General features: G+C 39.5%; 2 protein-coding genes across 4 annotated transcripts; one reads left to right on the plus strand and one right to left on the minus strand.

Moving 5' to 3' along the window:
• Positions 1-34: 34 nt before the first annotated feature.
• LOC103707631 (sec-independent protein translocase protein TatB) lies at positions 35-7,342 on the minus strand. Of its 3 annotated transcripts, none has more exons than XM_008792196.4 (8): positions 7,088-7,336; positions 5,293-5,389; positions 4,946-5,067; positions 4,127-4,256; positions 3,965-4,023; positions 3,685-3,880; positions 1,825-1,938; positions 35-399 (listed from the first exon to the last, which is right to left on the minus strand). In XM_008792196.4, exons 2-7 carry the CDS (start codon positions 5,354-5,356, stop codon positions 1,829-1,831), a joined length of 681 nt encoding a protein of 226 aa, XP_008790418.2. In that variant the 5' UTR covers positions 5,357-5,389; positions 7,088-7,336; the 3' UTR covers positions 35-399; positions 1,825-1,828. The 3 variants fall into 3 exon arrangements, with proteins under 3 accessions (XP_008790418.2, XP_008790420.2, XP_038983571.1); XM_008792198.4 differs by having other exon boundaries at positions 5,293-5,500; XM_039127643.1 differs by lacking the exon at positions 1,825-1,938 and having other exon boundaries at positions 138-399; positions 5,293-5,500; positions 7,088-7,342.
• A 1,731-nt stretch (positions 7,343-9,073) lies between these two features.
• On the plus strand, positions 9,074-10,586 carry LOC103707656. Its single transcript, XM_039127003.1, has one exon. It carries the CDS (start codon positions 9,251-9,253, stop codon positions 10,166-10,168), a length of 918 nt encoding a protein of 305 aa, XP_038982931.1. The 5' UTR covers positions 9,074-9,250; the 3' UTR covers positions 10,169-10,586.
• The last annotated feature ends 6,356 nt before the right edge of the window (positions 10,587-16,942 follow it).

Below are 16,942 nucleotides of genomic sequence, written 5' to 3' on the forward strand. Positions count from 1 at the left end.
AGCAGTGCCTAACCAGACCCAGATGAACTTACGGTTCCAGGAATAAATTGCATCATTTGTTGATTCTTTTAATGAAAATAAATGTGAATCTTCCGAGCGACAAACCACACCATCAATCACGCATCAACACAAGCACAAGAACTTGCCCCCAGTCATAATAAATCTAGCCTATGAAACTGTTAATGCCGACAAACTAGTTCAGATATGCATGAGAAACATTTGAGTCATTTCTTTTTCTTTCACAAAAATTTTTACAATAACAAACCAGTTTGGTAATCTTTAGCAACCTAATTGAACTGCTGCCTCCTCCTGGGAAATAGCAATTGTAGTTAGAAACATCTTAAAATGGATGATCTTGAATTTGAGCCCAGATCTATATTTGCCGTATGCTTCAATGAACTGCAACAGAAATAGTTACATTTAGTTACAAGATGTTACTATTTCCTTGCACAACTATTATATATAGCAAGAAAGGAATTACCCTTTAAGGTTTAAAGGATATTGGAATTATTTTCTAAGATGAATCACTAAAGAAGGAAATAATCCTTTCACATACATGTGCCCATAAACATCACCGTTTCTGTGATTCTGACAAAGCTGTTAAATGAAGAATATACATAAACTGCAGATCGTCTAAGAAATGCATTGACAAGAAAGTATGGGTAAACATAAACATAATGCCGACATAATAATCTATGTTGTAATGGCTTCATGAAACTTTGATACGTGACTGGCTCTGATCCAAAAGACAATAATCCAGGGTGGCAAGGTGTCCTTTGATTCAAGCTGACCAATCATACAATCAACAACAACAAAAAAAAAAGACAGAATAGTTGTAGCAATACATATGCATCTGACTGTAGAACATGTTAGCCATCTAGGATATCAAGTGTCTGATGCATGGTCTGCTGTGCCGGTACCGGCATGGGTCGATACGGCCCGCGTCGTGCCATGCCGGGCTTGTACCGACACAATAGAGGAGGCAGAGGAGAGGGCAAACAGGAGAGAGGAAAAGAGAGAGAGAAGGGAGAGCGAGGGAGGAAAAGAGGAGGGCCGGCGGAGGCAGGAGAATGGCCAATGACCCGAGCAGGAGGTGGAGGAAGGCTTCGTGGTCGAAAAACAGATTGGGTCTCCTGTTTCGTTCGAAATAAGGATCCAGCCTCTTTTTTTATTTCGCGATTTTTATATAAAGTCGGCAACTCGGAGAACGTCCTCTACGCGGCTCGCCGGCCTCCGCCGGCCGACCTTCATCTCTCTCTCTCTCTCTCCCCCCTTCCTCTCCTTCTCCCTCCCTCCCTCCCCCGCTCTCTCTCTTTTCCTCTCTTTCCTTCTTTTTTCCCTCCGACAACGGGTTTCGTTTCTGTTGCCAGAACTGTCCCGGTTCGCCGCCGGGACGACTCGATACGACCAGAACCATTTGGTTCGGGACGGTTCCGCCGACCTTGATCGGATATTTCTCTTTTTCTTTCCTTCTCAAATTAAACTATCTTTAACAATTTGTTATACAAATCCATATAACAATAGGTATTTCTAGACCGGTCAAACAGGAAGAGATGAAATATCAGCCTAAATGCCTAGGAGTCAAAACAAATGCTTATGCCTGATATGCTTGTGCCTCTATGCATATTGATGCTCCCTTCAGTTTATTCTTATCAAGCTTCATTCCATCTATTGGTTGACTAAGCTAAGAAGAGGCAGTAATTTCCATATACCAATATAAGCATGTGGATATTTTTCCCTTATCAATATATTGCTCTTCTGATGTTCAGTAGTTCAGAAACAAATACAAACTTCCACATAAGGTGAGAAGACTGAAGATATTACCATTTCATTCATTAGGTAGTTGATTTTGAGATTGTGAGAAGAAGTGCTTGGCTTTGCATGCAACCTCTGCTTCCAGTATTGCTTCTAACATGATATCAGATCCTTTAGCTTCATCTGATATTACATGAACAAAAAGGGTTCCTTAGAAGAGACGGTTAAATGCACTTGCACACATGAGAGGCCATAAAGTGCACTCTTAGGAAAAAGAATAATGCACATTTAATACATCTAGAAATTAGATATGCCAACAACAATTGAAACACCAAGCCTACATGAATACCAATCAAGTGCAAAGTACGAAGGCATTCTTCAAGGTAAATTTATATCTGACAGAAGCCAGAAAACAATAAGCTAATATCAAGTATGGAACCAGAAAGTGAAATGAGCAGTCAGTTTGATACACTAGAACATCTAAATAGAAAGTTTTCTATAATTAACGAAGACCAGAATAAATTATAACAGGAGTCTGCTTCATTTATAAAGTGTAATTTATCAGCAAGGGTACAGCAGACCAGAACAAACCCTGCTCATTTATGCTAAAATGTTCACAATCATGGAAGAGCATAAGTGAGCACATCATATGGAACAAACCAAGCAAAATAATCTCAATGAACGTACCAAGATCCCCACAACTGATATTCCGAAAGTGGTACATATTTAACATGCCTCCAAAATAACAAACAATCATCCAATTATTTGCTGAATAGAGGAAGGGACCAGGTATCATATGTATGAGATACAGGAGGCTTTGTACCAGTGGAACCAAACTTCGGTCTGCTAGGTATGACAGAGGTTTAGTTCTCCCTGAATAAAATTGATCTCCGCCCTATTCCAACAAAGCAAGTGTTGGGATGGGTGGACACCTTCAATTAGCATCAAAGCAATGAAAATTTACTCAACGACACCTGACTCAATATCTGATACCTAAAGAATCATGCCCTTAAAATTTTGGGAACAAGAAGCAAGTACTCAAAGGTCTTGACTCTGGCGTGCTCACTAACTAGTTCATAAAAATAATAGTTACAAGTACTGTTCCTTCTCCACTACTTTGAACTCAGTTTTACAAATTGTTCTTCGCATACATGATAGTTCATTGCTATTTTTCTATTAAATAAATTGAACTGTTCTTGAGATAATACAAGAATATTCAAAACAGACTTGAAGTTAGGATTTGAGGTGACATAGAGGTCTCTCAAAGAGAGATAAACAACCAGCTGCTTTTGACACGTATAATCAGCTGAAAGCATTTTTGTCGGGAAAACAATTCATACCATGAAATTTCTGGGTGTTAATGACACAGACATAGAATGTGTTTTGTTATTGGAATTAGAGGAGGGGTCAATGCAGTTGTACAAGCTGGCAGCAGCCCAGCTTCGAAATCATACAAAGTGTCCTATTTCAACTAAGTAGGGGGCTTTCTAAAGGTGCTAAGGTGAACAGGACTCAATTTTGTAATTGCATTTTTTTCCCCAACTTGTTTGATTCAATAGGAAGCCATCTAGTAGATCAATTAGTTTTTACTTTTGCTAATTTCTTCAAAAAGTCAGGGTTGTGATAAATTTGGAAGGTCTTAGATGTACAAAATTTCTGCATGACTAATGCCTTTTTTTTTTTTTTACTTTTTTAAATTTTATAGCATGAAAATCAATTCTAGATGAACTACAAAACAAACCAGGCCTTACTGTTGCTCATTTTTTGTCTTTCAGTTAATTGTGTACTTTCTCAATGTTTCCATTTATGGTTTCTATAATTAATATTGCAGCATCACAGATTTCAACAGAAACCCAATTGTTCAAGTCCATTAATCGCATGAAACATTGTATTCTGTTAATGGTTGAAGTGCTAGAATGACATCTTTACCATTACACTTTGGAAGTAGCCCTGCACTCTCGGCAGAGACGGGCAGAATATTTAGATGACCATCGTCAGCATTTAATTTCTCTGCATGTCCACTGCTTGCGGAAGAAGCTGATTTAATAGCTGGGGATTCAGCTAACCTAGCATATGCCATTGCTTGACTTTGCAGAATAGAAGAAACGGCCCTTGAATTAGGATCCTGAAGAGAAGTGGGATGGTTGTTTTGAATTGCATAAAGGCTCTGAATTGTAATGATTTTCTTAAATCAGATGATTTTAAGTACCTCAGGGATTGTCATGGGAGGCTTGCGATCTCCTTCAGGCTTTGCAGCAATGTCATTTCCTGGTGATAGTTCAGAAAAGGCCTTTACAAAGCTATATGATGCAGAGTAACAGAGGGAGAGGCAAAATTCCTAATCAGTTTAACACTTATTATTGCTGCATACCATTGCTTTGTGTGGGCCCCACACCATCCAACCTCCGAGTGAATGGACCTGGATTCATGATTGAAATGCTTCGGATTTCATAACGAATAGCTTCTAATTGAGCAATCGTGTCTTGAAGTTCTTTGTGAACCTAAAAGGTTAAAAAAATATATATTTATACTTGATGATTGTTAGCATATGACAAATTTTCCTTCAAAAAGGAATAAAGTGCAATTATTTCTGCCGAGTTCTGTGTTTGCCCATTGCTCTTCCCTCTTCTCCATATAGAGGACAATGTGTCAAAATATTGAATTAAAGTGATCAGACATATATAGCACTTGGATTCTAAAAATATTAAATAGTTTGGGGTCAAATTTTGCATCTAATTTCGAAAGATTAATAAATTTAACATTCAAAAAAATCCATCAAGCTTATAACTGAGGTAGAAAGTAACATTCTTTAGACTCATAGCTTGAAACTAATTTAACTTAATAGTTGTTTATATTTGAAGCAAGATGTTCAATATATCAAGGAATGACTCTCATCTCTAGATTAAAATTCTACCCACACTGATTGATATATGTAAAAACCAACTGAACTTCTAGCAACTTATCTCAAAGAATAGAAAACAAATAACGAATCTATGGAGCATTTGACCTATTAATAGGCCTTTCAAGTCATAAGCTACAAATACAGATCGGATACAGCTTATTTTCTTTGGTCTTTCACTTTATTACTCATATTGGTGGTGCTGGTGACAGATTATGAACATCATTCTAAGTTCCCAAAAAGCCATATGTTTAAAGGAAGTTGGAACTGAAAGCAGACACAAAATAGCACCTTGTTAGCTTGAGATTGCTGCAGAACAGTTTCCAACTGCCCACGGGCCAACTGAACATACCCTATTGCCCTCCCTGCCAGTTTCCCAGCAGTTCTTGAAATAATAGGAAGATCTTTGGGCCCTAGCCAAATGAAAAGAAACAACAGCACACTAAAAACATTTAACAACTTAGTGATACATGCAGAGCATGGTACACACATAAAAAAAATGATGAAAGATCCAAAGAAATCAGATTATCAAGTCAAATTAAATGCATGCTGTGCAAGAAAGAAAGAATAACTGTTTCATGTGTATGTGTGTGTGTTAGAGAGAGAGAGAGAGAGAGAGAGAGAGAGAGTCCAAGTACCTATGAGAGCAGCAGTGGCTCCAAGTATGAGAAACAGTTCACCATATGAAATTCCAAACATCATATCAAGATAATTAATAGAAAGTCAGAAACCTTCCTGCATTTAAATCGTGAGAGATGAGATAATATATCTCTGATCCATCCACAGAGAATGAACTAATGTGACCATTGCTCTTTAGAAGCCAAGCACAGTAAGAAGACTCCCTATCTAGAAAAATAATAGCGGTGTAAGTTGCATAAATAAACAGTTCATTGATGCAATTTGATAAGAATAAGCAAGTAAATGCCATTTGCACATCTAAAGAGTGTTTTTTTTTTTTTTGAGTGAAAGCATGATAGCATAGACTTGCAGGTGTCTACTTGGTCAGAAAGGTTCCTCCCATTTTGAAACTTTTTATTCAACAAAGAAATTTTGTTCAAAGCCTGGGAGGATAATCTTATCAGTTCGGCATATATAGATATAAAAGCCTTTCATACAGAACAAAAAGTAAAATAAAGAATATTTATGCTTTAAGGCTGATGAACATCATCCAAACTGAAACTAAAATGTTTCAGAAGAAGCCCAATAACCAAAAAATGATTACCATCATAATTTTTATTTAATTCTAGAATTCAGATGTTCAAATCCGCAAGATGCAATTAAGATTAGAAACTGTGCCGTCTCTTGAGAATTTTTGGGATGATTGGAGGAAGAAATTTACATAAAAAAGGGAAGAATGTGAGATGCGGGACATTCTAACAGCAGCAACCATGTGGAGCATTTATCACAAAAGGAACAACAGGATCTCCAATGGGGTTAGTCATAGCGTTGAGGTGGTCAAAGAGTCATAAGTTAGAGCTGATAAGAGAATCAATATGGTGGTCAGCCTCTGAGTGGTTCTCTTCATGGGAAACACCTTCTCTCAACAAGACTCCAGCACCTGAATAATACTCCTAGGATGCTCTTGACCTGAGGAGAGGTGTTTTGTTCTGCTCTTTTGGGCCAATCTCGGCTCACTCAATCAGTTTCTACTATTGTTTTACAGCTCTCTTCTTTTTGTTAGGTGACAGGCTTGTGGTTTGTCTCATTTGGATCTAATCACCTTCATTTCCTTAATGAAAGGTTGGTTTAACCATCATGTACCTCAAAAAGTCTAAAACCTACAAAGCGTATAAGAACCATGGAAGTATGTGACTCAAGTAAAACTAGAAAACGATTCAACAAGGTAATATTTTTTTCTTAACGATTATAGAGGTGCAAATTCAAATTAGCTAATTTTCATCAGTCAATCATGATGAACTTTAATATATCAAAGTTGTTTTTCCACTTTTTTTCTACTATAACAGGAAATTTGTAGTGTATATGAAAGGCAGCACAACGTATTATAAAGTCAAATGGTGGCGCTGCAAGACCATCTTTTCAACTACTGATTTTTCAGAGTATTGTCCGGTCATGCCAAGGCTGTCCAACGACAATTCTTCTACTACAATTAGTCCTACAACAGTAGGAGCTAACTATTGCGCATGCTGTCTTCGCTACAACAATTAGCACGCCAAATTTTCTATGGACAGTTAACAGAAGCAAATTATCAAGCATCTGATGTGCTGATAAGGAACCAATACAACCATCTGTACATCCAATACGACCAACGAACAATATAACCAAATAAACATCGAATTCGATTCAACTTCCATTCAAATCAAATCAAAGCGGCAAAAATGCGGACAAATTCATCAGAGGCAAATTCTGGGATTCCTTTTTCATTTGATTAATACAAGTCTCCAAAACAAGGGCATCTCGATTGGAGAGACCTACCTGAAAGCTAGCTCTTGGGAGGTATGAGAGTTGCCGGAAATCGGCAGACCCAATGTCTGGCGAAGGGGAGAGAGCAACAGGCGGTAGCAGTGGGAAGGGGCTAGGGAGGAGAAGAGAGAGAGAGAGAAAGAAGGGGAGCGAGGGGAGGGGAAGGTAAAAAGAGCCTTCGCTGGTGATTCGTGCATAGGGAATAGGATGTTGCTGTTTTCCAACCGTCTGATTAGACATACGTTAAACTTTTGGCCCTCCTTTTCCATTTCGTTGCAATTGGGCTTTAGTCGGGTTTTGGGCCTACCCAATCATTTGCACGTGTTGTGTCTAAACCTGGCCCTTCACAAAACCTGACCCCCACCCCTGGCCACCGCACGGAGAATTCGATGGCAGTGTGTCGGCAAATAGAGACAGAGAAGATATGGATTTTGTGATCAGGAATCATAACTCTAGACTGATTGTTGTAGGAGAGCGTCACACCTATGACATGACAACCATTAGGACAGAGCTCAGGGCAGCTTGGGAGGGCATCATTTTCGCGAGGCATATTCTGGGAGAGAGAGTAGTGATCGATGGCCGACGGACTTTGCCGATGTGGGACGGCCGGACGGAAGACGGGAAGAGACGATCAGACGAAAGGCAAAGGCTCGAAGCTGTGGAAAATCGAAATGGTCGACTGTCGATGAGTCACAGACTGGGCCAGGCCTTTAAGTTAAGACTATTAAGTTAAGAGTTAGTGAGTCACAGACCGTGCCGGGCCTTAAGACTTGGCTTCCACCCCTTAGCCCGCGGGCTCAAATAGTTTTGCAGATTCAAATCGAATCGGTCGAAACGGATTATAGGATTGAAACTTCAAAATTATCTAAATTTTAAATGGATTGGATTGAATCGGATCGGGTTTGAATTTAATTAATACATACTCAATACAAAAAATAGAATAGATCCAATTTTAGGACCCGACCAGGTTGTATCAGGTTACTGATCAACTCGACCCATTTGCACCCCTAAATGAGAGAGGTCTATTGGACAGATTTTGTAGCCGCTTCTCCACCCTTATGCTATCTTCTTTTTCATTGAATGTGCTGGTTGTATTCATCTTAGAGCAATATGAGTAGCCGTTGTACCAAAAAAAAATTTTTTTTGAGTGGAAGTCGCGAGAGTCTACCGAGATCGTGGGTGATCGATGCCCTCGATCATATCTTCTCCTGGTAATGCATGCATTCAAATATATAACAATTTTATCTTATTCCGTAATTTTGGAGGCAAATAGGCTTCATGCCTAACCTGGAAAATATTTTTAGAAATTTTTATAAAAAGCTGGAGTATTCTTCTCAGTCCTACTGTTGAGAGTACAAATTTTTCGTGGCAGTTAGAGGTTGACGTTGTACCCAAAAAAAAAAAAAGAGATTCTGCTTTCGCGTGCGTTACATATAAAAAATTGTCTCAACGCGCCGCTCTATTCTTCATCCACAACACGCGACCTTCCAGAAGAACATTCCCGGGACAAATTTTTAATTTTCTATATAAAATATAATCCGAGCTCAATGTATTATTTATTTATTTATTTTTTTTAATTTTTATACAAATAGCTGCTCATCCTATTCTAACGTAGAAACAACTAATAAAATTAGAGACTACAGCCTGACTCAAGATACGAAAGAGAAGCCTTTAGAATGCGAACCAGTCTGCAGCCCAAAACTCTCATCCAATTCAACACGAGCGGTCCGTCACCGAAAGGGTAATTTGAGCGTCTAGAAAGTCCGTGCATGAAGCTTCTCCTCCGCTAATCCGAAATTCCATCACCGCCTGGCGTCTTCAATCCCATCCAGAAGCCAGTACCATCACCTCGACCTGTCTCCATCGTTGACTTTTTGCCTCACCGGCGAGTGACCGTAACTACCCAAAGTCCTTGGATCGCGCTGGACCCATCGAGGGCCAAATGACCAAAATGCTATTCAGCTGATCTAAAAATACGACAAATACTCGGACACAGTCAGAGAAGATCAAGGGATATAATTGTCATTATGGGAGCAAACGATAAGGCCCTATCCCCTCGTCTCCCTCCCCGCCTCAGAGAAGATCTAACGCCCGCGTTTCTTTAAATCCACCCCACACCGGTTCCCTTCGAAGAGGCCTAGGTTTGGGGGGTTGGTTGTTCCTTAATCGGAATCCATGACCACGGTGGAGGGCATCAGCGGCGGCGATCCGAAGCGGCGTGTATGCTTCTCTCTGGCGGCCTACGCCAAGGCGGTGATCGACCACCTCCGGGCGTCGGGCGTCGCGGTCGATGTCGGGCTGGACGATTACGAGATCGCCGCGATCGAGGCGACGTACGGCTTTGCTTTCCCCCCCGATCTCCGATCCATTCTTCGGGAGGGGCTTCCCGTCGGGAGCGGCTTCCCGAACTGGCGCTACGCCTCGCCGCAGCAGCTCGAGATCCTCCTCCGTCTCCCCGTCTCCGGCCTCCTCCACGACGTCTCCCGCAAGGGCTTCTGGTGCGCCGCCTGGGGCTCCAAGCCCATTGCCGGCGGAGATGAGTCGGCGGCAGCGGCGAGGGGGATCCTGGAGAGGGCCCCGGCCCTCGTCCCGATTTATCGGCATTTTTACATCCCGTCGGTCCCTAATCTCGCCGGTAATCCGGTGTTCTATGTTCGGGGCTGCGATGTGCGGTGCGCCGGGTTCGATCTCGCCGATTTTTTTCAGCGCGAAGAGGGCCAGTTCCGGCGCAAAGGAGGAGCGCCGCCGCCGCCGGCGTGGGCGGCGAGGGAGGCTAGGCGGGTGGAGGTCTGGACGGAGCTGGCGGCGGATAGGGACACGTGTCGGGGAGGGAAGAGCCTGGAGGGATGGCTGGGGGAGATGGGGTGGCGGCTGAGGGAAGCGGGGTGGGGGGAGGAGGAGGTGAGGGAGATGCTGATGATGGAATCGGACGGCAAGGAGGACGGGGGAAGGGGGGATCGGACGGTGGTGAGGGACCGGGAAGGCCTAATCTGGCATTTGCGGCTGCTGTCGCTGGCGCTTCTCCAGGCCGGGTGGAGCGCAGAAGACGTGGCCGATTCGATGAATGGGTTGACGACAACCGCCGGAAGGTGACGTGTTAGATGGACCCCTTCCGCAACGAGATTTCCATGCAGTAATAATTAAATAGTTCCGACATTTTTTTTAAAAAAAATAGTTTCTTCACAAATTCTGCAGATAAAAAAAGAAATAGAGGCAAACGGAGCATTTATTTAGCTCGTGATGAATATATATTTTTTTTATTTAATTTTTTTTAGTTATATCATTTAATTGATTCCAATGAAATAAAATCCTTGACCGCTGGGGTGACGCGTTGATGATATGATGGACGTGGAGGGATTTACGGGCGAGATCGTCCGGGGATTAGACGCCTGGGGAGGTTGGGAGGCGCGCCTGAAAAGAGTGTGATAAAAGAGTCTGACCGTGACGTCGGAAGGGCCGTGCAAGCGGCCGGGCTACATCCTTATTTGAGCCGGCTTTTTTTTTTTTTTTTTTTTTTTTTTTTTTTTTGTTGAGCTTTAGATCGAGCTTAGGCTAATTTTTTTTTTATAAAAACTGGCACGTGCCCAATTCAAGCCCATACTCGAGCTTAACCTAAGCCTAATTGGGCCAGCCTGAAGGGACATGATGTTATACACTGTCCATCTATGCCAGAGCACGGCCTAAGCTCTGGCTCGAGCTTGGCATCCAGATATATAGATACAAATCTCCATTTTAAATAGGGTCCAAATAGATATAAATCATAAGTTATCGTGGTGAAACTAGTCAATATAAAAGGCTGTTGAAATCAAAGTAAAGCTTAACAATCTATAAAGGACTATTTAAACAATAACAACAATATCATTCCAATAATCAGAACCTAATAAAGCCATCATAACTACCTTAAACATTGAACCTTGTGGACTTTTGTCCACTATAAGATAAATTGCAAACACTTAATATTACTTTTCTTACAGCTACAGATATTAAAGAACATACATTTTAACAAACATGACATTAGAGGAAGAAACCATCAACCATGATCACTACAACTATAAGTCCATAACCATGATCAAACCATAAATATATGATCAATGTGTATTGAGCAAATTGACAATTTGCATGGACAAAACAAATTAAAAAGCATTTGCATGGGCATGTTATCAAGGCAATAGCTAAACAAAATATTTTCAGCAAATATTTTTCCTCTATCTTCATTCATCCATCGTCGTCATTACCTACATTTTGAATAAAGTAATAATTAGAAAATGAAGAAAGTTAAATATGAAAAATGGATAAAAAAATTATAATGATGATTACTAAATATCTATGTTTGATATTTCCATATTCATTGCTAGGCCCACTCTTGGGTGCCAATATCTGCATTCGACTTTAAAAAAAATGGAGCAACTTGTAACTATTACTATATATATCAATCATAAATCTTTCAAATATAAACACAATAAGAAAATAAATAATATTACATAAATATAAAATATTTATATACCTTCCTCATATTCTTCACGAAGCCAATCCTGAGTACAAATCAAGGAATCTATAGTAGATGGTTTAAAGAACTTTGATATTGATCCACAACTTTACTACCAGTGCTAAATGCCGACTTAGATGAAACGATGGAGACTAAAATAGCTAGAATATTTCGAGCCATTCTTGATAGTATAGGATAGGCTATTGCATTGCTCTTCCAGTATGCTAAGATATCAAATTCTTTATACCCTAAATAAGGAAGCACATCATCATCCAAATAACTATCTAGCTCAGATCTTTTTGGGCGTTTCAAAGAACTTTGACTTCTAAACAAATTTTTGTAATCCAAGTTAAGAGAAGAAACTTGACTTGTATCACTTTGTGCATGAAAAATTAGCTCACTTGAACTCTTAGAGGGATGCACTCTTGCTGCATCTGCATACTCATAATAAAATTTATAAAGGCAAGCATGAACATATCAATCTTTTTCTTGCCCTTGGATGTTATTCTAGCCATTCAGTAGTTTTTCACAACTACTGTGATGCCATAGTGCTAGAAAGATACGTATATCTCCTTGGTCCCTAAGAAATCAGATGCTAAGGAACCGTCTCATTACAAACCAATCAAATTATGTTCTACTTTGTATAAAATTGTTGCTAAGATTATTGCCAATTGTTTGAAGCCACTCTTGCCCTCTATAATTAGCCTAGAATACGATGCTTTTATTTGCGGAAGATGCATCTTGGATAACATTCTTATTACTTAGAAATTTCTGCATGATTTGGTGAAGTCATCGGTAAGATAGAGCCTTACGACTATCAAGCTGGATATGGAATGTGCCTATGGCCAAATTCGTTGGGATTTATTGATCTATGTCCTTCAGTTGGGCTTTTATGATACTTGGATTATGTGGATTTACGGGCGTGTTCTAAATTCCTCCATTGCTATTTTAGTTAATTATACTCCTACAGAGTTCTTTTAGTTATATATAGGGTTTCACTAAGATTGTCTTCTATCTCCCTATTTGTTTATCATTTTTGCTGATGTTCTTTCCTAAATGTTGAGGGTAGCTATGAATAACCATATTATGTCTCTGTTTCAGCCAAAGGTCGACTCTTGCTCGATATTGCACATGCTCTATATTGACAATTGTCTTCTGTTGGCCCATGACGCCATCAATAATGCAGAAAGCCTGAGAAATAATTATGGAGGAGTATTGTCGGGCTTCTAGATAGAGAGTGAATCTTTAGAAATCTACAATTTGGTTCAGCCCCAAAATTAATCTTCAATGGAAGCATCTGATCTAGGAGACTTTGAATATCATTGAGAAGGATGGTCAATAGCACTAATTGGGGGTTTTCATCTCAAGGAGGAGATCAACACAATTGGAGTGTATCCCTTTAGAGCAGAGTACCTGTGACGAACTTGAGGGTTGGAAATCCAGATCCATTTTTATGATTGGAGGAATCACTCTCGTTTAGTCGATGCTCTGCGCAATCCTAGTGTATCTCATTTCAAATACCATCATTCCAAAACTAGCTATCCCCATGCTAGAGCAGATGATCAGCTTATTATCACGGGAGAAGATCTACTAAATTTTACCAGAAGAAAACTTGGAAATCCCATCTTTAGTGAGCAATCAAACTTTAATTGCCAAGTATGCCGCTAAGTTCATGATGGAGCCTGATAATATGTGGTACTCATTGATGAGATCGAAGTATGGCTCTTGGGGTACTCTTTCTACTTTAGTTCCTGCCCGCAACAACTCGCCCATGTGGAAAGCTATATGCTCTTATGCCTAGGTTGTGTTGGCCTACATTTGGTGGACTTTGGGTGATGGTCATTCTATAAGAGTGTTGAGTGATCTATAGTTATTCTTCACTCCTTTTCGTTGCATGCCTACTACTATCAATGTGGAGTTGCTCAAGGATATCTTTGTTAGGGACCTTTAGATAGAAAGCCAGAGGGCTTGGGATACCTCCACCAAATCTTGACTCTTTGATGATAGCCTTACTAATAGATTGCTAGCCACTTCCATCCTTGCCTTTGATACATGTGATAGGTTGGTTAGTTTCCTTTATCATTTTCTAAAGCTAAATTTGGGGACTTTTACAAGCCCTACCTATTTGGAGATAGTGCCAGAATTTGGAAGATGGGTGTTCAACTTAAAGTAGCCTTGTTTCTGTGGAAGGTGATCAGGCAACAGATTCCATGTAACTCTATTTTGGTGAGAAGGGGGATTGATCTAGCCCTCTTTTGTGATATTTGCCTGGAGACTGAGGAGACTATAGCATATGTGCTCTTCTAGTGCCCTAGGGTAATAGGTGTTTGAACTTATATTAGACATACCTCTTCCATTTACCACTTTTGTTGAGTTGTTTCTAGAGTTCTTGAAGAATGGATCTCAGAGAGACAATATGAGGAAGCTGGTCCTTGAGGCAGCTTACATTGTTTACTATAGGTGGTCGAGCAACATAGGAGTTGCGATTGGAGTGTCTGCAATAAACAATAAAATTTGGACTTCTTGCAGGTAGGTTTTGTGTGCTTTCAAAGGATCTTCTTTACATGAGAGACCCCACTCTCTAGATACTTTAAGATAAACTCCAACGGCAGTGTATCAGTGGAAGGCAGCATTGGTGGATATGGGTTTGTGATTAGAGGTTCAAGCTGATCCTTTGAGATGGCTTGGGGATGCCATCTATATGATACCACCATTTTCATTGCCGAATTAAGAGAGGCATGGGAAGAGATCAAGTACATGACTAGGGTCCTCCGGGCTAATCACATTGTCTTGGAGGAAGATTTTAGTTGTGTGGTGAGGTAGATGAGGATACACAATAGGGCTATGAGTGCCCAAGTAGGGATCACAATTTTTTTTTCTTCAGCTAACACGTTACACTTGTTAAAGTGTTGGGTTTGGATATAATTTCTAAATAAGGAGGGGTGAAAAGGTGGTAGGAGGATTGATTTATTGTTGATGTCTCCAAATTAATAGTTGATTGTTCTATTAGAGTTGCAAATAAGTTAGGTTGGACTATAGTACCTTGACTGACCTGCTTTCACATTAGAGTCTTGATTTTGAACCTAGACCTACCAATTAGCTGATCGAGTTTTGTCAAGTTTATGAAAAGAATTTTAGACCCAACAGATCATTCAAGTCAGATTGGTTGGTTTCAAGTATGGCCCGGGTCCAACATGAAATATTCAAATTCAAGTCAGGTCAGGGTTGTAGTTCGAATCAAGTGCTTAGCTATTCTTTTATAGCTATAAAATAAATATTAAAATTAAATATAAAATCACTAAAAGTATAAATAAAGTAAAGGGAGCAAAACTTAAACATGAATTGTCATTCAAAAGTTTTAAATTCTAGGTAATTGATCATTCTTAAGTTTATAAACTATGATTTAAATATATATTGAAATATTTAAGGGCATTATAAATAAAAATTCACCAAATATATAATAAAATATGAATACCTAAACAAAATTAAGTGAAAATAGTTGAGAGAAGACATAGTTGTTCAGATAAAAAAGAGAAAGTAGTTTAAATGAGAGATTATTCAACGATATTTAGAATAATGGAGAAGGAGTTTTATATGATTCAGATTTCTATGTTTGAACCAATTGGGTTTCGGTTGGGTTGTGCCCCTTTTTGAAAAATATATGGGCTAGGTCGGGTCAGATTTATTGAGAAATACAAAATCCAGGCCTAGACTTTAGATTGAGTCAAATTTTTAAGCCCGACCCAACCTACGAGTCTTCAAATATGGATCGGGTTGGGTCTAATTGTGTTGAAATCGGGTTGAATCATTGGTTGACTTGACCGATATGCGGCCTATATTTAATGCTACACCAATACTTTCAAGAGATGCAAAGGCAAAACAATGTTTTGATCTTGTTTTTGAGAAAAAGGAAAACAAAGATCCTAACAACTCAAATTCAAATTCTGAATTTAAGCATAGCACCCAACCACCACTAACAATTAAACACCAATATCGACAATCATGAATGATCTCTGATTAGCAAGCTGAAGATATTGATACAAAGAGAAGGGCCGCATTGTCACTATGAGTGTTGTCACCACAAGCTGCAAGGCCAAAGAGAGAGATATGGTAGGGTACAACCTACGATATGAGAAATCACCGTATTATGATGCATCACTACAAATACATTCAAGCACCAGTTATGAGAATTTACTACTGCCATAATAAATCTAGTAGTAATGAAAAAATTGACAAATCAGATTGTATAACCACACTAGAAAAGGGAGGTCGAGAGGGGTAGAATTAGAGCCCAAGAGAATGGACAGTATCAGACACCTCAACAGAACACGAGGCCTGGTGCTAACTAGGAAAGGAGTGACTTCGTGCAAGTAAACCAAGTGAGGTTACATCCAATTAAGATCCTCACTAAAGATCTCGATGAACCAACGACATTAGAGAAAGGGGGAGGAAGATAAGAAGGGAAAAAAAGGAAAAGGAGGAGAGAAAGAACTAGAGCAGAGGAAGAGAAGAGGGAGAAGAGATCAGGAGGCAAGGGGCTCTCTGACCATAGAGAGTTGGGGAGTTCAAGGAGGCTAGTGGCGGAAGTTAGGGCTAGGGCTTCTCTCAGGGGATCAAGAGTAAGATTAAAACACGATGTTAGGAATAACATATTTGTTAAGTAAACAATGTTATTAAACACGGCATTAATAAAAAAATGAAAATATTTTTTTTAATGAGTCCCCCAAATATTCGGAATCTTATCAAATTTGCAAACTTTAAAATAAAAGTTGCATCAACTATCTTCAGTCGATCTCGACATTTCGGTGAAATCATTATGATGCAATGATAACTGATCAATAACCCGACAACATACGATGTTGCATTATGTTACATTAATGCGCTGGCAGTTTATTACTATATTATTAATTGTTTATCAGAGATATAATTTGGAAATATCTAGTTTACCTTTAAGTTGAAATCTACTAAGATATCAATAGATTACAGTTGCTTAGCAAATATAGTAAGCAACACTTTAGAAAATATTATCTTATATGCTTATGGCCTTTGCTAATTTCGCACTGAACTTTTAGAAGCCGTGATCCTCGAGGTGAAGGCCATGGTAATCTACAGAATATATGTATATATAAATGAAACTGCAATTATAGCTTGTTATGTAGAATTATGATCGAAACAGGAAATATAGCAAGGTTTCGCTACGTTTTTATCATGATAAATCCGCATCTCAGGTTTCCAAGAGCGAATCCAGCTAGCCGGTCAAAAAATGTACTACTTTAACTACACGAGGATTTTGTGCTCTAGGTTGCCAATTTTGCTATTGTGCACAGATACCAGTCGAAATTTGGTCTGCCAAGGGCCATTATAAATAGCCTAGGCCAGGC

The sequence above is a fragment of the Phoenix dactylifera genome, chromosome 6 (assembly GCF_009389715.1).
Source record: "Phoenix dactylifera cultivar Barhee BC4 chromosome 6, palm_55x_up_171113_PBpolish2nd_filt_p, whole genome shotgun sequence".
NCBI lineage: Eukaryota > Viridiplantae > Streptophyta > Magnoliopsida > Arecales > Arecaceae > Phoenix > Phoenix dactylifera.